The 26,013-nt window shown below is 38.8% G+C and overlaps 1 protein-coding gene across 1 annotated transcript in view; it reads right to left on the bottom strand.

Annotated features, from left to right (window-relative positions):
* The window catches only part of TMC1 (transmembrane channel like 1), a 48,532-nt gene extending 24,242 nt beyond the window's left edge, over window positions 1-24,290 (bottom strand). The window contains exons 1-10 of the mRNA XM_015816689.1: window positions 24,215-24,290; window positions 17,666-17,716; window positions 16,718-16,973; window positions 15,852-15,989; window positions 14,468-14,558; window positions 12,457-12,538; window positions 11,183-11,289; window positions 9,449-9,547; window positions 2,040-2,182; window positions 442-586 (exon numbers count right to left, since the gene is read on the bottom strand). Of these exons, the coding sequence (XP_015672175.1) occupies window positions 442-586; window positions 2,040-2,182; window positions 9,449-9,547; window positions 11,183-11,289; window positions 12,457-12,538; window positions 14,468-14,558; window positions 15,852-15,989; window positions 16,718-16,973; window positions 17,666-17,716; window positions 24,215-24,290 (1,188 nt within the window). The remainder of the gene's footprint in view (window positions 1-441; window positions 587-2,039; window positions 2,183-9,448; window positions 9,548-11,182; window positions 11,290-12,456; window positions 12,539-14,467; window positions 14,559-15,851; window positions 15,990-16,717; window positions 16,974-17,665; window positions 17,717-24,214) is intronic.
* Between the last annotated feature and the right edge of the window lie 1,723 nt (window positions 24,291-26,013).

Here is a 26,013-nt window from a genome sequence, read left to right as displayed (position 1 = left end):
AGTTAGGGATGATTTTTAATATAATTTTAATTACGACACAGCTACTAATATTTGGCTTTTAATTTGGTCTTAGAGGGGTTTTTATTTTGGTATTTATTAATTTTATTTTGGTATTTTATTGTTACTTGTTTTTAATATGCTGTGCACCGCCCTGAGTCCTTCGGGAGAAGGGCGGTATATAAATCAAATTAATAAATAAATAATAAATAAATAAATAAATAGGACGATCCCTGTATTGTGCCAACTGAATTTCTACATGTTGTCAGCAACACAATTACCTATATTGTAAGATGGCCTTGTTACTGACTGATTCGGGTATTGATTTCACAGTAATATGTATAGTAATATATTACATATACAATAATAGGGTAATATCACTCTTGTCAGTAAAATTCCATTATTCCTACTTATTAGTCTGAATGAATGGTAAGCAAAGATTACCTTAAAGCTAGTAGTTATTGATGCAAATTTATTATCTGCTGTTTCAGGATTGCCAATCAAATAATCCCAGCTGGTGAACATTTTCCAGCTGAAGTTAAAACTTGTATCATCTCCTCCACCATCATTATGTGCATTTTTTGCCATTCTGAAATGATCAAAAACAGAAGTGTGGCTTAAATGATTTCTTTTTTCAAGGAAAAAATGATCTAAACATCTCTTTCCAACCCTGTGATTCCATGCTAATTGATTTCTACTATACAGAGATTTAGGTAGATGTCATCTCAGCTTCTTTCCTGACTATCCTTTGTTTTCTGATTTGTTCATGGAAAAACAGAAAAATAAGCAAACATGAAGCACACAAATCTTTTCATTGTTTTACTGTGTTTGATGAACCTATCAACAAGCTGAAGAATGTAAGAGGGTTTACTTTCAAGTTTCTCTAAATATAGATCAAGATTACCTTGTGGCTATATGGAAAGTTAACATGTACAGATTGCATGTTTCATGCTAATTCAGGGGTATTTCTTCTTGTTATGCCCTAGAGCAGTGGTTCTCAACCTTTTTAATGCCGCGACCCCAACCGGTCGTAAGTCGAGGACTAAACCGGTCGTAAGTCGAGGACTAAACCGGTCGTACGTCGAGGACTACCCAACCGGTCATAAGTCGAGGACTTTCCCTGCCCAGGAGCGCCACGCATGCGTGGTTCCGCCCCCTGCACCGGCCGAGGCGTAGCTGGCAAGCGGCAGAGACAAAGCAGGTCGACCACCAGCTGGCCCAGCCCAAGGGAGGTAAGGCACCCGCCGGAAAAGGGGAAAATAAATGGCAGACAAAAAAAATGGCGGACAGCCTTGCTTGGCGACCCCCGTGAAATGGTCGATCAACCCCAAATGGGGTCCCGACCCACAGGTTGAGAACCACTGCCCTAGAGAGAGATTGTGCTGTAAGATTTTCTTTCTTAATAAAAATTACTAAGTAGCAGTTACTTAGCAATCCTTTCCTGTGAGGAATCTATAGGGGGAAAAAACTTCTCAGGCATACAAAGAAATGTGGTTAATGTTTATAACAGGGGTTGTTTTTTTTTAAAAAAAGTATAATTTATGTGTGAAATTGTTTTTATACTTTAATCAAGTAAGCAATAGATATTGAACAGAATGGGGTACGTAACTCTTAGACTTGGCACTGGGAGATTCCATTTTTCTCTGAATCCTACAGCTCTAGGCTGAAATACTCCATGATCCTATGCAAAACAAATTTAGCAAGCAGGGCATTCTAAACCTTGGATTCAAACATTCAGTTTCTAGTCAATATTCAACAAAGCAGTGATAACTACAAACAGATTTTCACAGATTACCTTAATGGGGTCTAGAGGTTATGGGGAAAGAAATTTAGATAACATTGAGTTGGAACAAAACCATAGGAAGGTACTGCAAGTTAGATCAGCAATATTTAGACTGTCCCATTCCTACTTATCTCACTTTATGGCTTTGGAAATAGCCATGTCTCAATCTACCTAGCTTCCTAGGATATAAATGTAACATAATAACCCAATTAATCATTAATTACCTGTTTTTAATCCTTTTGAATTACTAGAAACTTACGTGCGGATGACAACCATGAAACTATAAGCAATGGTCCCAACACCAACCAAGAAATATGAAAGAGGCAGTCGGAATTTCAGCCACCCAATTGTTCTCTGATTATTGTAATAGCCATAGAAAAGCACAGAATATTGTGCAAAGCCCTGAAAAATTAATGACAAGAGTTCAGAAAAAATATAGTTCATCAGACATGGGCAGACTTTAGCCTAGCATGATTTAATTTGCTTTTCTAGTCACCACATCTCAATCTGGCATCATCCAGAAGTGTCAGGACTACAATTTCCAATGCTTCTAAACCTTGGAATACTTTGGGAGATGCAGTTCTAAAAGATCCTGAAGGCAGGACAAGAAGCAATGAATGGAAACTATTCAAGGAGAGAACCAACCTAGAAATAAGAAGAAATATCCTGACTGTGAACAATTAATCAGTGGAATGACTTTCCTTCAGAAGTTGTGGGTGCTCCATAATTGGAGGTTTTTAAGAAGAGATTGGGTAACCATGGTATAGGATTTCCTGCCTGAGCAGGGGGCTGGACTAGAAGGCCTCCAAGGTCCCTTTTAACTCTGTTATTCTGGATCAATACCCAGTCCAAGCCACGTGCAAAATAATAGTTGCAGAGCTGGAACCAAATATTTATTGCATGACATGATTCACCTCCTGTAGCTAATTCTGTTAGTAACTTAGAACTGGAAACTTTAAGAAACCTTTGTAGCCATCCTGGTCCATTAACTCTCTTCTACATACAATGACTTCTTATCTAAATGGAAATTATGCTATAAAAAACTGAAAATATCCTCTTGGGTCCATTCTATTACACAGGCACACAAGAGATCCCTTGAGCTGAGAGCTTTGATTGGGCTTAAATATTGTGAGAAAGGAAAAAAGGAGCTCACAAAGTATGTCAAAACCAAGGGCTTTATAAATCAAACCCGGCATTTTGGAATATATTAGGAAAGCAATTAAAAATAGGCATATTAAAGCAAAATCATCATGGGGATGAAGAAATAACCTTCTGCAATGAGATTGCAGATGTTTTCCAAAATAAAAGGGTAAGTGTCCAATCAAGGGTTACAATCCCTGCCAAATGTTTTCATTATAGCTAATATTGGTTGCAATGTGTGATCACTCCTGGATAAAGTCAAACTGCTGTAGAGCTTGAAGGTGGCCCTAATAAATAGAACAGAGTTTGTTCTCATATGCTGCTTCTGTCTAGGACAGGGATGTACTACCTCGTCAATTTTAAGACTTGTGGACTTCAAGAATTCCCCAGCCATGCTAGGGAATTAAAATTGCCAAGGTTGGATACCCCAGTATAGGACTTCAGTGGGATGGGGTAATGAAGAGAGCAACAAAGACTTTGCAAGTGATCTCCATCAATGCTCTTTCCTTGTCCTTTATTATTTCTTCTCCTATTATTTCTTAAAAAAAATAGCAGATTAACCTGTAAAAATCCTTCACTTTCATTTAGTTAACTACGAATTTGATATATTGAGCTATTTAAGGTGAGTCATGCCCCAAACCTGCTAAGCCTCATTTGCAATCATTTCCATGATAAAAAAAATGAAATATTAATACAGAGCAAGTACATATTAATTGACTTTTAGTGTGGTTATCAACCTCTTTTATCAAATGCAGAGGCATTGCTTTAATTGGGTGAATTGCAGAACCAAGAGATGGCCAGTATCAGTTTGGTTGCGGAAAATTGGCAGTATGAGAATTCCCACTATAATGGCCATATAAGAAGCACTTACAGGTAGTCCTCAACTTACAACAGTTCATTTAGTGACCATTCGAAATAAACAGTGATACTAAAAAAAAGTAACTTATGATGGTTTTTCATACTTACTGTTGCAGCATGCCTGTAGTCACGGGATCAAAACGTCATCTTCTGTTCCTTATTTAAACTCATTTAAACGAGTTTACTGTTTTCATCCTTACTTAGTTTCTTACTTCCATACACTTTTCCAGTGTGAAACAATCCTGATCGCACCATGTGACAGAGTGTTTTTAATTCCTACTGTTATTGAGAAGCAATACGTGGCAGCAATTGTTGATGCAACAATATAGATAAAAGAACATATGCAAAGAGCCTTTCATTCTGCTTCTGTGGATGATAGTTTCAATTTTAAACCATGATTCCATGCCAATAACCCTGCTGGTGTTTGCCTCCAATTAATCTCTGCTCATTATGAAATTAGCTAATTTTGATGCAAATCTTTTCCTCCAGAGGGAACAGATGTGGCAAAGTTGATATGGACACTGGGTTTTACATGAAAAATATGTAAACAAATTACAATATTGCTGATGTTTGCAATATTCCAGTGTTCTTCATTGGCTGCATGGATAAAACCAAGCTCTCTGGAAAAAAAGCTGGGAATGATGGGAAAAAAGAGATCAACCAACAGCAGGGTTAGGCAACCTTGGCTCTTTTAGGACTCATGGACTTCAACTCCCAGAATTCCTGAGCCAGCATGGCTGGCTCAGGAATTCTGGGAGTTGAAGTCCACAAGTCCTAAAAGAGCCAAGGTTGCCTACCCCTGACCAACAGCAAGGTGGAGGAACTCAGTTGCAGTGGTGATGGATGCACCACTGCAAGAAAGGTCAGGTTAGGGACAGATCATCATGGGGGGGGGGGGGAAATTACCTATGTTGTTGTTAACACCAACATGAAGACATAATCAATGACAGGCTTGCCCGAACAACATGGGTTCTTGAGTTTTACATGGGCTCTGCATTTTTATGCATTAAGAAAAAATCCTGTTTCTGTTCCACTACTTCTCTCTGCTCTGGTCCCCTCTTCTTCTAATTCCCAGATTAACTAAAAATGTTGCATTGCAATTCCAGAATTTCCATATTTTGCCTCTCTTTTTCATTTCTCTCTATTTTATTGATAAACAAAAAAAAAACATTAGTTCCACTAAGTTGCAGTAAAATACAAATGTAACGCTACTGTAAATTTTTCTTGTGTGATTATTTTATTGTATGTCACTCAGAGTTGCTGGAGAGTTGTGCAGCCTAATGAGCTTACGAATTAACATTGATAAACTATGGCTGGATTTTCTAAAACTATAATGTAGATGTATGGTTTGGTTTAGAAAAATATGTGAGCCCGGCACCATTGTTTGTAGGCAATGATTATGAGTCAGCAGTGGAGATGAATACAATTTCCTTGTCGATTTTTCAACAAGCAGCACAATTTTGTTCTGCTTTTTCATTGGTTCCCTTCGTGAAATATTTTTTCCCCAAACTATTTGAAGGACAGGAAAAAAGCCGAAATTTATGACACTGGGTGGCAGCAGCCACCAACATTTCCACTCTTCCGTCTGTGTCTGGCTGACGAGCCACTCAACATTTTAGCAGGTAGGCTACGATTAATAGATTTTGTTGCAAAACATCAGACAAACCCTAGGAGCTCTGGAGGGGCCATCCAGATTTTTGTAGCCCAGATAGAGCACATCTAAGCTATGCCCTTAAAAAGTCAAATCATTGCGAGCTCATCTAAGTCTGTCTTGGCTAGGAACATAAAATAGAGTACGCAAGGGTGCACGAATTACCTATAGCCATGGTTCACTCAATAGTGATGTTTACACAGCATGCTGTACCCGAGTTATAAATTGGATTGTCAGAATGCAATGGACTACTCACACAGCACGATAAAGCAGTGGCAGATTTGTATAAATGCAACAATAGTATCATGGATATATTTTACAGTAGGGTCATTTCTCTGCACGTTTTCCACTATATCTGGCCCACAAAACCCCAAACGACTCCTAGCAGGCAACAGAGAGAACACTCATCTCTTTACTATATTTATTGATCATCTGCATTGTTTCAGCACAGATCTAGTAGCCTTACTGGGGGGTGGTTCCTGATATATTCTTTATTATTTTATCAGTTTTTATCCCATATTTTTAATATATTTTAGTCAACTCAAGGTGGCAAATATATGCAATATCCCTTCCTCCTCCTATTTTCCTCATAACAACAACCTGTGCAGTGGGCCAGACCGAGAGAGAGTGACTGGCCCAAAGTCAGTTGGCTTTCATGCCTAAAGCAGGATTAGAACTCACAGTCTCCTAGTTTCTAGGTCAGCACTTTCACCACTACATTATCTCTCACAACTTCATGACTTCATGACATGGGACACCACATACATTTAAAGTTCATGTTGCCATTTCATGCTTGTCAGAAGCACCTTCTGACTACACTTTCTTTCACTCCGTCAGTTTTCTTTTTAAATACATAATAACTTTATTAAATTCCAACCTCATTCCAACATCAAACCTTAAAATACAAATTAATATAAAAGGAAAAGGGAATAAAAGAAGCTAATTAAAAGTAACAAAAAAATTATATATCAAACAAATTTATAATAACTCTCCAGTATCTTTCAACTTGATTCATGAATCAGCATTTTAAAAAGATGTTCTTTTTTTTTAATGACAACTTTGTATGGTTGTTGGATAAACAGATCCCTCTGAAGGTTAATACTAGGATTTCTGAATTTAGCCTGGAGGAATCTCTCAAGCTCCACAATGTAATATATGACTTTCAAACTGATTGAAATCAGTATCTCAGTTTTACAGAAAACAACATATTAGTCATGGTCTGAATAACGTGTGAGACTGATTCACCTGGGACCATGCTGTTATTTAGTGTATTTAATGGCCACTAAAGAATTTGGAGAAGACTTGCCATGAGAAAGAGCAGTCCTGATTCTTTTTGGTCACAGAAAAGACACAAATACCATCTCTCTATATATCACATACAGAGAGGTTATAATTGCTCAATGTGAGGAGTTTTACACTTCCTGGCTTGCAGATACTCCTATTCAGGTACACCCCCCCCCCCGAATCTATAAGCTCCTCCTTCTTCAGTCTTTGGAGATGACAGAAAAGCAGGCCGATCTACTTTGCACACGGCTGGGTCATGAACATTATCAATTAGGATCATTTGTAAAGCAAACACTCCTGCTAAAAGAAGACAGAAAATGCTACTTTTAAACTAGAAGAACTAAAGAGGGATATAAACTGCCCTCCTAAAGGGCTGGGGTGGAGTTGAAAGCTATAACACGAAGACGTATTACAGGTAATCCTCAACTTACGGCCACAGTTGGGGACCAGCATTTCCTTTGCTAAGCCAGGTGGTTGTTAAGTGATTGGCCCCAACATTATGACCTTTTCGCCACAGTTATTAAGCAAAGCAGCACAGTTGTTAAGTGAATCATAAGGTTGTTAAGCAAATCTGACTTCCCCCCCATTGACTTTGTTCATCAGACACTGGCTGGGAAGGTCACAAATGGCAGTCACATTGACCCTGGGATGCTGCGACCATCATGAATACATGTCAGATGCATGCCAAGCGCCTGCATTTTGATCACATGACAATGGGGTGGTTGTCATGGTTGTGATTGCAAGTGGGGGAACTTGTTGTAAATCACCTTTTTCAATGCCATTGAAACTTTGAACAGTCACTAAAGGAACGAGTTGTAAGTCAAAGACTACTGTATCAAGACACCTTTGGGCTTTGACCAGAGGGATGCAAGAATGAGACCTGAGGGACCCCTGGGATGCTTCCCCTTTTTGAGATTCTATTCATAAATATAAGAGAGAGAGAGAGAGAGAGAGAGAGAGAGAGAGAGAGAGAGAGAGAGAGAGAGAGAGAGAGAGAGAGAGAGAGAGAGAGAGGGAGGGAGGGAGGGAGCAAGGAAGGAAGGAAGGAAGGAAGGAAGGAAGGAAGGAAGGAAGGAAGGAAGGAAGGAAGGAAGGAAGGAAGGAAGGAAGGAAGGAAGGAAATAAACTCTATGAGAAAATAGAAACTGCCTAAATTTGAGAATCTCTGTAAATTGTAATCCAGACTTTCCTACTAGCTAAATCTTTTATCTTCTCCTTTAGCCTGCAGGCTTATTAGGAAGCATGAAGGAAGGTCCTGTTGTTGATAACATGTGGATGCAAAAACTGGGTTGTAATCAAATGTGGAAAGCAGCTGTTTCCTAAACTGGGATATGGGGGGTGGGCAGGCAACTTAATTCTCTGGGCCTACTACATCAGTTTTCACCCCTACTACTAATAGGAAAGCAGTGGCATGCATGGACTGATCACCCTTGTTGCCTCCTATTGCCTAAACGTGTACCCTATTGCCTAAACGTGTGTCCAAGCAGCGTCAGAAAAATCAAAGCTATCTGAGGAAGATGAAGCCCAGAAACACAAGTAACATAAGCAAACCATAGCTAGGAAGATTTCAATGCCCAATAATCCAACCAGTCCCTCAGAAAAACTAATGTGGAGTGAGCTGATGTCCCATTTGAGCTGCTGGGGTCATTTTCAAGCCTTGCAAATACTTGATTGCTTGGAACAGGGGTCTTCGAACTTGGCCCTTTTATGACTTGTGGACTTCAACTCCCAGAATTCCTCAGCCAGGCACGCTGGCTGAGGAATTCTGGGAGTTGAAGTCCACAAGTCATAAAAGGGCCATGTTTGAACACCCCTGACTTGGAAGGTGTTGCAATTTTTAATTCTGATGGCAAAGCATAGGGGGAGAGCTGCCTACAGAATCAGAGGCTTAGCTTGGCTACTGACCACATGCTGGCTTTCAAAGAGGGCAGGCTGTGGCAAATATTTACTACAGGATGGACAAGAATTGTACATCTCCCACACGCAACTGCTTCCTTCAGCACTGTTGCATTACAGTAATTTGGACACTCTAATAAGTATCTTACTGTTAATCCCAAGGAGTTTCTTGCTAAGAGTGAAAAGACGGGAGTACAATTCAAGGTTAGAAGCTGGGGCTTTTTTCTCTCCTCACTTACTTTCCTTGTAACTGTCACTTTTCAGACTTACAGACAGAAAGGGCCAAACTAATCCTACAGAATAATTCTGCTCCTGAAGCAAATCTCCCTAAAGAGTTTTCGAACATCATGCATTCGTCCTGGAGCAATTTACGAAGAAGCCCCCGGAATCCGTTTTATAGCACATCAACTTAATAAATATAAAATGAAGTGAGAGATTTTCCATCTTCATTATAAGAAAAGTGTGACAACTCAGTCCTGGGTTTTTATTTTGTGTTATGGGAAAGTTCCACTGAATCCAATTGGTGACCATTTTTATTCTTGTTCCCAAAAGAATTTTGAATGTTTTTGCTAAATTCAACTAAATATCATATATGGAATTAACAAGCCATAGAAATTTGCCAGTGTTTCAGTTTTACATTTTCCATAAGGCAATAAAACCAACACTGCTTAATCTTTCCCAGTCAAATAGCTTCCAAATGCTGGGACACAATTCCCAAATTACTAGTCAGCATGCCATTAGGCCAGAAGAGCATACTGAGTGTCATCCCACATAATAAGAATCCTCGTTTGGAGATGATTGCTGTAATGTAGCACACGTTTGTAAAATTGTCTACTTACACTGAAGTCCCACAAAGTGGCAAAGTTCATAGCACTTGCTTCCTCTGCTCTTGGCACAGTTTTTCTAGGCAAAGACCCATATGCCTTCCCCATCAATGCCTGCATGCAAAAACAGGGGGGATGGTTTCTATTGTACAGTATTCACATCAATAATCCAACAGTGATTGAGGTCAATTTTTTATTATTCCACTATATTGGAAATTGGATGTTATATATTGGAAATGTAACATGAAATTCAATGTGCTAAATTATTCACCAATAAGATCTCAAATATTCACAAACTTTAGAACTATTGGTTTTGTACTGGGAAAGGAGAAAGGAGCTATCATCATCTTTTTTTTAGCCAAGGAGTTTTAGGAATCTGAGCCTTAAATGATCACAGGTCTACCAAGAACATATCCCAATAGTCCCGATCATCTCACTGTTTGACTATTATAATGCACTCTACAGGGGGCTACCCTTTACCAGTTTTTGGAAGATGAGGTTGGTGCAGAACACAGGATAGTTCTTGGGGGCCCATATTACACCACTGTTCCGCAAACTGCACTAGGTGCCAGTTTGCTTCCAGGTCCAATTCAAGGTATCAGTTCTTACCTTGAAAGACCTTCATGGCATGGGTCCAGGTTATCTGAGAAAGTGTCTCATCCCAATGGGATTGGCCCATCCCACCCGCATGCTGCGGACCTGTCAATCAAGGAATTCTGGCTGGTAGGATCCAGGAGAATAGACTGTTCTGCCATAGCTCCCACCCTCTGGAACGTCACACGTCCCCCTCCCCCAAGGCAAGAATCACACCTACACGTTCAGTCTTCTGAAAGGGCTTGAAGACCTGGTTCTGCCAACTGGCCTGGGGCAGCAAGAAGGGGGGGCAGTGTCATTTTAGAGATGGTCAATAGACTAAGATAAAAAAAACCACCACCTTCCTGTGTGCATCTTGCTCCTTTCCTCCATACCTTCGTCAATTTTAAACCAAACCTAGTGTTACTATTTATTGTTTTAATGTTTCATATTGGTGTTTTACTAATAGTAAACTGCCTAGAGTTGGGCAGTTCAACAAATAAATAAATAAATAAATAAACTGTGGTTGTTAAAGCATGTCCTACAAAACAAACACATGGGCATATCTATAAAGTTGTATATCAGATGTATATCAGAAAACCTGGAACCCCTTTGGTTAACTAGGAATTGTTTTAGCACTGTTATTTGTGCGAAAAGAAGATGAAGGGAACTTTTCATTTTATATCTGGCATGCCCTCCAAATGCGACATCAGTCTCAGTTAACACAGCCAAAGATCAGAGTTTATAGAAATTGTAAGTCAGAGCTTCTAGATGACCATACAGTCCACAATGCTGTTCTTCTTGACATTCCGTCTGGCTTAATTGCAAGATCCATTTGCATTGTATTTGCCTAGTTCTCACAGTGAAGCTTTATGAATCCATGATGTGATGAGGAGCTTTGTTTTCCAGCCAGTTTATTTTATAACAGATACTGATTTGGGCTAAGAGGGAATGACTGGGTCAAGGTCATTCCATGCCTAAGGGAGAATTAGACTTTGGGTTTTCTCATCCTGGTCCAGCTCTTTATCCACTAAGCCTTGCTGGTTTACAGGCTCCTCACTGTTAAAATTGCTATAAAAATTATTACTGTGCTAAAATTAAACAAAAACAGCATAGAACTTTTAACGTAACTTAAATCAGAGAACAAGGTACATATGGAAATGAAACTGTGCTCACCTCAGGTACCATGACAAGACCAAAAGTCAGCCCAAACAGAACTATATTTATTCCATACATCCATCGCAAAAATATGAAGTACGATGCAACTGAAGAGCCAAAATGACCTGTGACATATTCAGATAAAGGCAGATAAAATGACAAACTTTCCTCGTCCTTTAAAAGAGAAAAACCTGATAAAACGTTGAAGTGGGTTTAACAAATTGATACATTTTTCCATGATCATATATTACTATTTGATATGACAAAAAACTGCAGACGAATACAAAGGTAGGCTTATATGGTAAAAATTGGGTGGGATTTGGAAAAAAATAGGTTTCAGCATCATGTATAGGAAGGCATATTTTTTAAATAAAAACTGTGGAATAATAGTAATTTTAAACAACAGAATGTAAACATTAGAACTAATCTAACAGGTAAGGAAACTAAGATGAACGAGGTAAGAATACAATTATGAATCTACAAGTTTATTCATGAGCACAAAACTATTCAGCTACAGTCATAGAAATGGAAGGGCAGGGTTGTTTTTCTGTTTTGTTTTGTTTTGCTGTCCCTGCATTCCCATTCAATGGAGTTTTCCACATATACCTCATCCTTTTCTTTAAACTTGTAAGCATTGTTCCTTTCCTTAATTCTATAAAATCCCAAAGTCTGGCTCTCTGAGAAGGAGCCTTCACAAAATTATTTCAAAAGGATGCTTTCTGAACAAGAGTAAGGCCAAAATGTCACAGCGTGCATTAGCTTTGCTGCAGGTTGTTCTGTTGGAGAGGCTGATTTGATGTTTAATGTGTGGTTAAGGCACCACTCTAGAAACCAGGAGACTGTGAGTTCTAGTCCCATATTAGAAATAAAGCCAGCTGGATGGCCTTGGACCAGCCACTCTCTCTCAGCCCTAGAAAGCAGGCAGTGGCAAACCACTTCTGAAATCCTGTCAAGAAAACTGCAGGGACTTGTCCAGGCAATTGCCAGGAGTCAAGTGCCTCAAAAGCACCAAAAAGAAAAGAAAGAAAAAATTTAACAGGAGCTGAAGAAGATAATACAGGTAGGAATCAGCATATTTTTGAGTGCAGACAATTAGCACAGGCAATACTGACCTAGATGGAGCATCAGGCTGAATTTTTTTACAAGACAGCTCCTTAAATATTGAGAGAGGAGACTGTATTGCAAATACTTTCAGGAAAACTTAAATTCTTCTTTCATCAAGTATGATTCCCAGCACCGTGCCACTTATTTTTACCAAATGGGCGAGTAGAGGAAGGGCATCAGCCACTTACTTTCAATTTCTTTTATTTTCATTTCCCATGGTATGCAGGCTGTTTTAAAATTGTCAAAATCACGCTGAAATTTCATCCATTTCTAAAAAGAAAGATCACACCACACTGTAGCCCATTTGGATAACATGGAAAACAAAGGAAATGGGGGGGAGGGGAAATGACAGGTATAAACCTCTCTTCCTATATCCATAATGCATACACAATCTATTTATCGGAATAGCTTTGGCAGTGATGTCTCTAATACCTCTGTACATTTCTGTTTCTTTCAGAATGAATCCTGGTTACCTCACCAAAGCAAGCTGCTATATTAATTAGCCATGTTGTACAAATGGCATCAGCCTATCTGAGTACAGGTAGTCCTCGGCTTACGAGCACAATGGAGCCCCAAAATTTCTATTGCTGAGCGAGACATTTGTTAAGTGAGTTTTGCCCCCATTTTACGACCTTTCTTGCCACAGTTGTTAAGTGAATCACTGCAGTTGATAAGTTAGTAACCCAGTTGTTAAGTGACTCTGGCTTCTCCATTGACTTTGCTTGTGGGAAGGTTGCAAAAGGTGATCACATGACCCCGGCACATTGCAATGGTCACAAATATGAACCAGTTGCCAAGCATCTGAATTTTGATCACACAATCATGACGATGCTGGAAAGGTGTTACCTATGAAAAATGGTCATAAGTCACATTTTTCAGTAGCTTTGTAACTTTGAACGGTGACTAAACAAACTGTTGAAAGTCGAGGATTACCTGTAATCTAAAACTTCTATTTCTCAGATATTATGAAAGACACCTAAAGCAGAATGTTTCTGTGCCCTTTCAGTACCAATACTTTTCATCCCAGAGCCGTAGTTGAGTAGTAGTCAGAATGAAGTACTCTAGGTTAACTCACTGCTCAATCCAGGAGTTCAGTCCTGAGCGGCTCAAGATTGGATCAGCCGTCCATCCTTCTGAGGTCGGTAAAATAAGGACCCAGATTGTTGGGGGCAATATGCTGACTTTATAAACCGCTCCGAGAGGGCTGTAAAGCATTGTGAAGTGGTATATAAGTCTAAGTCAGTGGTTCTCAACCTGTGGGTCGGGACCCCATTTGGGGTCGTTCGACCATTTCACGGGGGTTGCCAAGCAAGGCTGTCCGCCATTTTTTTGTCCATTTTTTCCCCCTTTTCCGGCGGGTGCCTTACCTCCCTTGGGCTGGGCCAGCTGGTGGTCGGCCTGCTCCGTCTCTGCCGCTTGCCAGCTACGCCTCGGCCGGCGCAGGGGGCGGAACCACGCATGCGCAGCGCTCCCGGGCAGGGAAAGTCCTCGACTTACGACCGGTTGGGTAGTCCTTGACTTACGACCGGTTTAGTCCTCGACTTACGACCGGTTTAATCCTCGACTTACGACCGGTTTAGTCCTCGACTTACGACCGGTTGGGGTCGCGGCATTAAAAAGGTTGAGAACCACTGGTCTAAGTGCTATTGCTATCACCTGAAGTCTGGTAAAGCTGTGCTTCTATCAAAACAGTTGAACTGATCTTAATCCACTTTATCCTGTGAACATTTCTTTTCTTATTCCTAGCTAATTTACTCTGGATGAATGTACTTAAAACTGCAGTTCTAAATACATATTGAGGTGCTTAATGTTAGTGATCTTCATAACACTTTGCACACTGTCCTTCTTTGGATTTTTTGCAGTGTGACTTCACTGAAACATCATCAGAATTTAATACACTATTATTCAGACCCTGAAATCGGCAAGAAGCACTTGCTGATCTGATTTATTTTACTTTATTTTTATTTACTTTATTAAAAATAACTTATTCTTTTTATTTTACTTTATTTCTTTTTTTTCATAAATATTATAGATTGTCTTCAAAGTTTATTACAAAACCAGGATGATGTTTTGCAGTATTTGCAATTGAAGTGAAAATGGAGCTATTTAGTCTAGAAGAGGTATCTGGGGAGAAGGGACTAATAAGCTATTTCAATTGAGATACTTCACAGAGTTGGAATAAGGAGAAATTAGGCTTACTTTCATCATCATCACTTTATATGCATAAAACTTCTTTCCTTTGCCTTTACCAAGAGCCCCTTCAAATTTTTCCACAAAACGCTGGGCATCTCTAAACAAGTTTTTAAAAGAAAGAGATACATTGATATATCAGAAATAAAAACATTGTCCTATTTGTTAACATGCTGAAACCAGTAGAAATCGGGGCAAGTTACTGTATATAAACTGGGAGCAAACCCCACACCCACTCGCACTGATGAGGTTACCTAGTTGGGTAATGAAATGTCTGCAAGCAAATAACCAAGCTCAGAGAGCATCGAAGATTCTACAGTTAAACATACTTGACACAGAGTTACTGACAGGCATGTTATGACATGTATGTACTTAGAGCTGTAGGTATATAAAGCTCCTTGAACATCTTGTGACATTTGAAATTGGAGTTCTGTGAACAATCCATTGAACCAAAATGTTAAATAATGCCAAGTGTCATCTCAGCCGCTTGAGGTAGTGTCAAAAACACAGGAAATATGGAAGTGGGTTTTCCATGAACACGCGTTCAGGGTACATTCTAAAGAACACATGATGGACTAAAATGAACACTCTGAGTTAGCCCATGAAAGCTTTATTAAATTAAAGAAACTTTAATCTAATTACCAACACACACTACATCAAAGTTTCATTAGCCCATGCATAATTGTCCTTAAATGGCTTGGCTTAATAATTCATTGCAAGTGTAGGGTTACAACTCCCAAAGCATGTGGTGTCCGGTGCTGAGGCTGTTTCAGTGTTGCCACAGTGAGAATGAATTACTGAACTTAAGAGGTCACCGCTGAAGATTTGAATAGGCGGGCCAACGTTTCATTAACAGGTCAAGAGGGATTCAGGCATCATTTCAAATCCCACAAGTGAGAAAGGTCCTACTGATGTTGATCAATTTCAACTTTTCAAGCCATCTTTTTACAAATATTAAATTTTCACAATGCCAATGTTCAGTTGTGGCACCCTGAAGAGTATGACTGGAACATAATTTAAGGCAGATATTAGTTCACCTTTTCTGCAGCTTGATTGGGTCTTAGCAAATGGGAGCAATTGTCTTAACATGCTTAGATTTGGATACTAAGCAGAGTCAGGCCTCGTTAATATTGGGTTGGGAGATCTCCAAGGAAGAGCAGAACTGTCTAGATTGTTGTCAAGAAAAAAACACATGCCCATGGAGTCACAAGGCAGCTCGGTTCAAAAGAGAATCTACATCTTACATTTTACCATTTCTACATCTTAAATGTTATGATTTCCATCGAGTACTGAATAAAAAAAGCAAGATGGATCTATGGGAGGAAGAATTTAAAAGCAAATGAAATTCACAATTCAAACGATAGCTTAATTATTCCATAGATCAAGACCCTACTTCAAGATTTTCAGTTTCTTTTTCATATTCCAAGGTTTGTTTCGCAAAGTGGAAATCAGCTTCTTTTTCTCTTCCACAGCTTCTTTCAACTTGGCCAGTTCCTCTTCTGTCATTTCCTCTTCAGAAGTAGAATCTGAGCTTTGGGGGACAAAGAGTCACAAACCATGAGGATATAAAAAGGACAAGACCTTTCCTGACCATTTATGAGGAGGTTTGGAAGTAGCTATATGTAGTCCATAAGTCTACCTGATTGCACCTAGAACTTAAATTACTGAAGTTAGAAGGCAGAAGTCCAAGACATACCAGAACAAAAAGCTATCCTTCTTCCCACAAACAGAAGCATACTAAAATCTTGATAATGAACATCCTTATGCTATTATTCCTTACCACATTATGTCTATTAACCAACACCCAGATAGGCAGAAACCAGTAAAAAATAAACCAATAAACCAATCAAGGTTGGTAAATAAGCTACCACATATATACTGCCAGCAAATTTAAGTTTTCCATCTACTCATTATGTTTCCAGCTTGGTAACGAAACATCTGCAGAACATCAACAATACAGTATTGATCTACACATATTCTCCACTATTTCAGTGTGATCCTACGTGGCAATAGGAGAAGACAATACTTTATAGGAGAAGGAAGAACCCAGAAAAAACCAGAAACAGGACAAGCTGAGGAGTGAGGTTGCTAGATGGGACAAAGTACTGTACAGAAAGAGTTATGTATTTGTCACCCTCAGTAAACAAAATGATTGCTTAAGTAAATGTTTCAGATTATTTTATAAAGAACAAACATCTGTTAGTCTGTTGGCTCAGATAATAATAATGCCACTGAGCACTATGAATAAGAAAAGAGTACCTTGATCCATTTTTTTTCTTGTCTTGGTTTTTCTTTTTCTTCTTCTCCTTCTTCTTGTCCTTGCTTCTTTTATCCTCATCCTCTTCGTCGTCACCATCTTCCCTGGACTCATCCCTAATCTTCTGATTTTCTCTGTTCTTCCTGGTCTTGTGGGCTTCCCCCTCCGATTCACTATCTTCATTCCCACCATCTTTCCTCCGACGTCTCCTGTATCTTCTCCTGCGTTCTGCAGCCGTCTCTTCTTCATCTTCATCCTCTTCCTCAGTTTCATTTTTCTTCCTTTTTGATGCTCTTTTCTTTTGCTCAGACTGTTCCTCTTCATAGGAAGGAAGAGAGAAACACTCAGCTTAGTCAGCACAAAAGGAACCTGGTCTCTCTTCTGTCCTTCATCCCAGATGTAATTATTATTTTCACAGGACAATCTCATGCCATGAATGCATTGTTTGATAGACATTCGTAATACAGTGGTTGAAATATAGGTCCCACAATTTAAAGGGTGATCATTTTCTGAGAACTCAGCTTTATTCTCACATGTTTTAAAGTACAGCATTTCAGTCTGAAATTTACAATTGCCAAAATAGCAAATTCTTCATAATTCTGTTAGAATGACTAAGCTAAAAATTTTCTCTAGAAGGTTTTACATGAATTCAGTGATCAACTGCATCAAACAGTGCAAAGTACTAAGGGATATCTAAAGTACGATACCGATAACTTTGTTCCCAAACTAAGCAATATATTGTGTATTTACTCAAAACATGGTGTATTTACTGTAAACACTGAAAGTGCTATAATTTTTAGAAATGATTCTCTTCTTTCTTGGCACAACAACCAACTGCCAGGATTACTGCAGTTGACTGCACCTTTAGCACCAACACATGTGGGAAGTTCAGAGAAGGCTGTGTCTAGAGCTGAAGTTGTTTTCCACAACATAAGTTTTAGAGTAGTTACCTTCTTCACTTTCAGCAGCATTGTCTTCCTCTCTTTGTCCTTCAATATCCACTGTGGAGAAAAAGCAGATATCTGTACATTGTGAAAACTTGGTGACATCTTGTTGAAAGAAGAGAATAAAATTCACATATATTAATTGTTACGTACACCGATGAGTTTAATTTTGAGCCCAAAATGCGATCAGTAAAATAGGCAATGTTCACTTTTATTGGGAATTCCTCACCCATCCCAAGGATCAGAGAAACGAGTTTCCCAGTAAATCATAGAAGGCTCTTTCTCTCTTTTTTGACCAAAAAGCCACAGTCATCCCACAGATCAGGGACTACAGCCACTCCGTGGGGCTGAGTCAGGGCTAGAGTAAAGCAGGAAAGACACCGTGTTTCATTGGGTAACCTGAATTCTTCTCACTAACTTGTTTTGGTCTAAAGCAGAGTATCCAAACTTGGCAACTTTAAAACTTGTGGACTTCAACTCCCAGAATTCCCCAGCCAGCATGGCAGGCTGGCAAATTCTGAGAGCTGAAGTCCACAGGTCTTAACGTTGCCAAAGTTGATCATCCTGGTTTAGAGGGAAATGGGATCCTCTCTTGCTGCACTCATCACTCTCCTTAGCAGTGATAACAGAAGTGGGGAGAGAAGGCTCTTTGCCCATTAGGTCTCCGATTCATTGATCAACTGGGAATTGGAGAATAATTGGTGCAATGGAAAGCCCAATGTAAAGAATTGAACCATCCAGGGTCAAGAGCAAAACAGTCCTGGGAAAAGTGCTCTGGAACCAGAGGGATGGCCCCTGACTCCAGCAATCTAAAGCCGCCAATAGAAGCTGGGCCCCTGATGATGTCATTAGCACATTACTGTGAAAGTGTTGTAGATGAGGTGTACCACAAAGCTTTTGCCAGAAGAAGAGGGAAAACACTATTCCTAACAAAAGTTTTGCAGTATATACCTCTACCTGATTGAGTTAAAGTAGTGCTCTCCCTCTCTTTTAATGTCCTTGGAAGACCAACACTGGACAGGCGAGGTCAAAAGTAGTAAGAATTGAAATTTAGATTGGTTTGTCTGCATTTTTAGGAATTTTCTTTTTGAGCTGATTTTTTTAATTATCCTTCCTGTTATAAAAAAAAGAAGAAGTGGCAATGGTTCACTCCTAAGATGTTACATGCTGTATTTTGTCTGATTGATTTGGAGAACTAATGTCAAGGTGAGTTCAGTGGTGACATTGAGCAAATCACAACCTCTATGAAAAAGCTTAACAAAGAGAGTTTGGAGCAAAAGCCCTACTGAGATCCAGAGGTATTTCCAAGCCCTGAACCAGGTATAAAGTCATACAGGTGGCGAACCCCAAAATTGATGGAATGTTTACTGCTGATAGGTAGATACTAAAGGAATATTTGGTGGAGAAGAGGGAATGATTCTGATACCAACTCCAAAGCTAACAAAAACCTTCCCCTAGTACAGGGGTAGGCAACCTTGGCTCTTTTATGACTCGTGGACTTCAACTCCCAGAATTCCTGAGCCAGCATGGCTGGCTCAGGAATTCTGGGAGTTGAAGTCCACGAGTCATAGAAGAGCCAAGGTTACCTACCCCTGCCCTAGTAGATGCGGCAAGAAGTCCAAAGCTTGAGGAGGCCTCAAGCTGTAACCCAGCTAGGTTCAAAGATGTCCAAGAAATGCCGAAACCACATCAAGGAGAAACAAAATTTGTTGTACCAATGGCTCGAGAAGAAAGAGGATGCAAGGGGACAGAATGCAAAGAGCCCCTGGGTCAAAGATCAAGGGAGAAAGCAAGGATGGGTTGCTGGCAGGCATTTCAAGAATAAATGAGAACTGTAAGGTTCAGAGAACGAGAGGAGGAAGAAGCAAAATGTTTCTCAGATGCTAGCCCTGTTTCAGAGCATATTAAGATTCCCCAGTTGCAAAGGAGAAAGAGATTGAATTTTTTGTGATTTTGAGAGGGTGGCAATGGTGTACCCAGGTACTGAGTGGTCTATCAGATTCTCAGTTTGACTGGAAAAGCCATAAGAGATTAAATTTAAACTGAAGGGGGAAAAAGTACAGAGGGGAAGAGTTACACCTTCTCCTTCTCGAAGCTGCAATCCATATCCAAATTCCAGCAGCAACCTACGGCTGCTGTTAAAAATAACAGTGGGGCACAACCATTTCATGTGGCATCCACTTTGGCATTCAGGTGGTTTTAGTTACACACACGTGGACTCATCTTTTTCTAATAAAATTTAAGACGTCTACATTCTTTCAATCGTACTATGTTCCATTGCTTTCCCATTTCATGTCATCTGAAAGAAACTTAGCCCACCTGAAAAATGCAATGGCATGCATTTTCGCTGGTTAAAACAAACATTTCATTCAGCACCCTCCTTGCTACTTTGCAAAACCAAAAGTGGAAGGCAGGATACAAATCATGCTGCTGTGAAAAACAGAGCCACGTTTCATCTTGTTTTTGAGTTTGATAGCTGAATAACACACATACGTACAAGAAATACATGGATACATATACTGCATGTATGCAAAGCAGAACTTCTTTGTGGAAGGTCAGTCATATGTTGGCCTTTGGGCAGGAGGGAGGATGGGTGGAATTTGACTATACACTTTCTATTGGAAGCAGTCATTGATTTCCCTTATAGACAATCAAAAGTCTTTGCAGTGTTTCCCAATCTTGGCAACTTTACAATGTGTGGACTTCAACTCCCAGGATTCCCCAGGCAGCACGCTACTTTAGAGGGATGAGGACAAACACCTTTCAAAAAAATATTTTATCTTCTGGAGTAAAGCATTATCTTTTATTAGCAATAATGCCTTCACTGGTTGTTCCAGAAGGACAATTCTCTTGGAAGTTCGGTAATCTAAAACTAATGGAATGGCTGCACAGTGGATTCGAATGAGTTTATGCTTGGGGTTTATGATACGTATTGCAACATACACTAAAGCAGTGGGTTCACCTACATAAACCCTCCGTGTGGAGACCTTGGTGCTCCCTGAGCTTGGTTGTTTGCTTGCAGACATTACATTACCCATCTAGGTAACATCATCAATGCAAATTTGTTCCCTGTTTATATATAGTAGCTTGCTCAGCCAGTTTTGGTGGGAGGGTGGTTTTCACCTTGATAGTTCTTTGATTAGAATATCATTCATCATTTTCCATTCCTATTATTTAAAAAAAGATATTTCCAAACCTCTCCTTTTCCCATCATATAAAAAACTAATCAAAGAGCAACCGACAGAAAGGCTTGCTTTTAATGGTTTAAGACAGGGGTCTTCAAACTTGGCCCTTTTATGACTTGTGGACTTCAACTCCCAGAATTCCTCAGCCACATGCCTGGCTAAGGAATTCTGGGAGTTAAAGTCCATGAGTCATAAAAGGGCTGAGTTTGAAGACCCCTGGTTTAAGAAGACAGTTGAAGGCTATAATGATCTCATAAACCACCACAGCAGCTGTGATGGTCAATGATGAGTAGAAATTACTGATATTTCTCTCCTCCCAAAGGTGAAGGGGAAAAGGAAAGAAAAGGTCTTGTGGACTTCAACTCCCAGAATTCCCTAGTCAACATGGGTGTCTTAGCTTGGGAGAAATTCTGGGAGTTGAAGTCCACAAGTGCTAAAGTTGCCAAGTTTGGAGACCCCTGCTCTAGCCTGTTCCTCTCAAGTGTACTAATTAAGGATGTTCAAAGTTCTGAAGAAGAAACTGGATCAGTAGATGTTCCCAGATCTTGTATGCACAACAAACTGGATTGGTATGAATGTTCACAAAGGAAGGTTAACATCTACCTTTGGACTGAGGGGAGTGGTTTTCGTTAGGAGATACCCTATCAGTTTCCTTGGGGAAATACTAATTATAGTTCCAACCTTGCCACTGCTATTTATATTACTTCTGCCACTAAATTTATTAGGGGTTTTAGATACAGGGCAGAGCACATTGAGGACAATTTGCCAAGATCCAGCTCAAACATGGAGCTAATTCTGAGCCAGCTCTCAAGGAAACAAAGCAGATCTCCCTTCCTTCCGGATCTCCCTTCCTTCCGCCGCGCCCTTAAGACATGGCTATTTCAACTAGCAGGACTGGCCTAAGGGGTAATTTTTAGTGGGGTTTTAAAAATAATTTTAAAATAACAAAGGCCAATCTAATATTTCATTTTAATTATGTTTTTAATGATAGTATTTTGGTACTTTTTGTATTTGTTTTTATTAGGCTGTTAGCCGCCCTGAGTCCGCAAGGAGAAGGGCGGGGTAAAAATTCAATAAATAAATAAAATAAATAAATAAATAAAAGCAAAAGCTAAGGCAAATGATGTTCTATTGCAAGGGCAAGATTATCATCCATCTTTCTCTTTGAACTTGGTAAATAAGATATATAGGAAAGTAAATTCCACTGAATCCAGTAAGTAAGCAGTCACTAATAAACATGCTTGGTGTTACAGTCAATTCGTCTCAGATAAATTAACAGTTGCAATAAGCATTCTGAGTGTAAATTAATGAAAACAAGTTCAGTGTGTTGTTTACCAAAAAAATAAAAGTGAAAAATTAGAGAGAGGAGAAGAGAAACTCATCTGAGGAATGTGAATGTTATTCTAGACTTTTTAATTAAATTGAATTTTGGCACAAGTTTTAAAGTTTCTCTGATCCTAAAAATCACTGACATTTGTATAAAATGAGCTGATGCTTCAGAAAGAAGAGATTCTAGTACTGAAACAAGAAAATTTAGAACCACACACACACACACACACACACACACACACACACACCAATTTATTTTTGGAATTAGCTACATAACATTTACATAAGAAAGTATATGTTTTCCTTCAAAGAAATAATTATTCTCTAATGTAGTATGAACCAATGTTAACTTGAATTATCTTTTATTATTTTATTGCTTCGTATTTTTGAAAAAATATAAGAGGTGGATAACATAATGGAAGGAATCAAGTACAAGTGATGAAATAAGAGTGGATAAATGACAAATCTAAAAAAACAACAAAAATATTTTAAATTATTTCATATCTATTTTATATTGAATATTGAGCTAAAAATGCTTGGTTAACACAGCTGAAATCCTTAAAAATAACTGCAGGTTTTACACAATACATTAAATCAGTTCAATAAATTCTATATCAAATTCTAAAACCCAAATTTTGGATGTGGCACAATTCTCTATATAAGATTATAATTCAAGAATGGTTCCCAATGAGAATTAAATTCTACGATGTGTCTATTTATTTTTTAAATACAGAGTTATTCTAAAGTCCCACAATTTAATTATCTAGACTTCCAAAGGGTAAATCAAAGATCTTTTCCAATAAAAGATATATAAAACCTTGTAGTCATTAACATATACAATTTAATTCGGTGTACTTTGAAGGGATATACAGTTTAGTGAAATTTAGTTAAGATACCTTAGGTTGCAACGGGATTACAATTTTCAAAATTTGCTCCATTCTACATTAAATTATTTTCCAATACTGTTTAATGTTACAGCAGATATGATTTATATTAACCATACACAGGATGGAAAACAATGTAATTAAAATGTATGATCCAGTTTCTCATGTATTTTTTTTCTCAGAAAGGGTATGTCTTCTTTTCCATAGTAGGCAAAATCCTGATCCCAACTAGCATAATTAATTTACATGAACAATTTCCTAGAAAGCCAACTTGTAACACTATAAAACCAGATGACTTTCAAAGGAAAAATACTCTGCTGATGTTAGCAAGCTGGAAAAACTAACATTTCTCCCCATCTCACGACTGCCAAATTGCGTTGTTGTAATACAATATATACAAAGTCATGTGTGTACTGAGACTTCAAGCTGAGCCCAAACTGTGGTTTTTTTGCTTTCTTCTCCTCTCTTAGATGGACTGCAAAACAAGGAACAGCCATGTAGAGTTTACATTTATAAGTAAGGAGTGAAACCACCAGAATGAAAAGAGAAAGCAAAAGCTATATGACCAAAGTAAGCTTCAGAGGCAAAGCCAGTTGTCTCAAAGAGAAGTAGGTGTCAAAAAGGAGTTTCCATATAACCTGCTTCACACCAGGATTGTGCACCTAAAGACTGCAGGAATAAGATGTATAATTAAAATTGTCATTACCATTACTTGAGGAGGCCGTTGGCTTCTCACGTCTAGGCATGGTGACTGTATTTCACAAGAGTGGTTGAGCTGCTGCCTGCATTGGCAATTATCAGGATAAGTAGCTCAAGATAAAGTATCTCACATATCAACATAGTTTTGTCTGCCAGTGAAAGGGTCCTACTGCAATTTCATTCTCTGAAATTGAAGAAGGGACTAATTTCCCTGGTCATTCATTTTTCATGAAAGTTTAGTTTATCATTTAAGGGCAGCATAAAAGGGTCAAGAGAGTTGAGGCGTTTCTCTCACCAACAATGTTTTCTCCCACTCCCCTCGAATAGAATGAGAATACTACTTCTGCTATGATAGGAAAGTTTCTAGAAGTTGGCATGGAAAGACGTAGCAGATTATTTTGTAACAATTCTCTACGAAGAAAGAATCAGAGGAACTCTGAAGTCATTTCCTCACTAACATCTTCCAGTGTCTTCTAGAGCTTTCCAATCATTGTTGTGCCAAAATAAGAGTCCAGTAATGAGGACAGGCTTCATATCGCTTCAACAATAGCTGGGTGATGCTATAAAGACATTGTAAGTCACTAATGGTGAAATGTCACCAGACACTGTAAATGATACAGAATAAGTTAGAACAGTGGTTCTCAACCTGTGGTCCACAGACCCCTCGGGGGGGGGTCTACGATGTCATCACAAGGGGTCCATGAAAGCTTGAAGAAATGTTATGATTTAAATCTTGAGTTAAGTCTTGGGGGTCTGCAGCCATGGTCCGTGGCCACAAAAGGTATTTAAAAGGTGATCTGGAGTGAAGAAAAGATTGAGAAACACTGAGTTGGAAGATCATCCATTATATACCTAGTCTTGCATAATGTCATAAATGCAGTGTTCTGCACGTGGATGTTTGTCATCATGACAGGCATTAAAACAAGATTCCAGGTCAGTGAAAGAGCAGATATTCTACATACATAATGAGTTAAAAAGCGCTATCAATATAATTATTTTCCTAAAGACTTTCCTAAGACCCAGTGATGTTATCTTAATTTGATGCTCTCCCAAGATACTGACTTTGCAATCCAGAATTCCCAGCTGGTAGCACATCTGTCAGGTTCTGAAAGGCCCCCAGACAAAGTAGGCAATATGGCAGAGATGCACAAATGTGTAGCTACACTACAACTCTCAGATCTCTCAGCCATACTGGCAAAGCTGTTTGGAGTCATCTGTTACCAACATCTAGAGGATCATATATTCCCAGTCCAGCAGTACTCAGAAACAACAGCCTGACTCAGTACAAAACAGTTGACTGAGTTTCATTCCCCACAGAGCAGGCTGGCAGTTTTGTATTCTTCCAAAGAGATTCACAGCAAGGCCAGTGTATTCATGATTATGATTTAAGTAGGACAACACATTTAAGATTCCAAAATAGCCTGAATGAACATATCGAAACAGCAAGACCAAGAAAAACCAGCATTTTATTTGGTTCATTTTGATTTTGCCAAAACAAACCTTTTTTTCCACAGGAAAGAAAAAAAAGAAAAAAGAAAAAAATCTCTAAAAAAATAGCAAAGTAATAAAGGCAGGATACTAAAATAAATAAATAAATAAGCAAACAAACAAATAAATAAATAATAACAAAACTAAAAGATCAGTCTATTTAAGGAAAAATATATTTTGAATGCTAAAGTCTTAAAAAACTAACAGTGTACTGTATATTAGCAAACAAAAATTGCCTATTCCTCTCCAAACCAAACCAAGACCCAATCTCAGTAGAATTTGATAGGAGAGACAATCTAGAACTTGCAGGACTGTAGAGTAGACTAAGAATATCCCAGGAATTTCAAGTAACAGAAATTTGTAGCTACTGCTATATGTATTCTTTTTCCTATGGCTTTCATCCTCCACTGATAGACCTGTGTGGCTGAAAAACACCAGAGTCTCTCTAATCATTATAGTATGGGGATTTAAGAATCTTGGAAAATTGCTACTAGGCCGTATAGTAGTAGTAGTAGTAGTAGTAGCAGCAGCAGCAGCAGTAGTATTATTTATTTATTTATTTATTTATTTATTGAATTTTTACCCCGCCCTTCTCCTTGCGGACTCAGGGCGGCTGACAGCCTAATAAAACAACTACAGAAATACCCCAAAAACTATCATTAAAACAAAGTTAAAATAAAATATTAAATTTGGCCTTATTAATTATTAAAATTGCTTTTAAAACCCCTCTAAAAATTTCCCCTTAGGCCAGTCCTGCTTGTTGGAAGAG

This window comes from Protobothrops mucrosquamatus, unplaced genomic scaffold, assembly GCF_001527695.2.
Source record: "Protobothrops mucrosquamatus isolate PMUCROS unplaced genomic scaffold, P.Mucros_1.0 scaffold_117, whole genome shotgun sequence".
Classification (NCBI taxonomy): domain Eukaryota; kingdom Metazoa; phylum Chordata; class Lepidosauria; order Squamata; family Viperidae; genus Protobothrops; species Protobothrops mucrosquamatus.
Note: the sequence above shows the minus strand (reverse complement) of the source record. Positions and strands in the feature narration are given on the sequence as shown.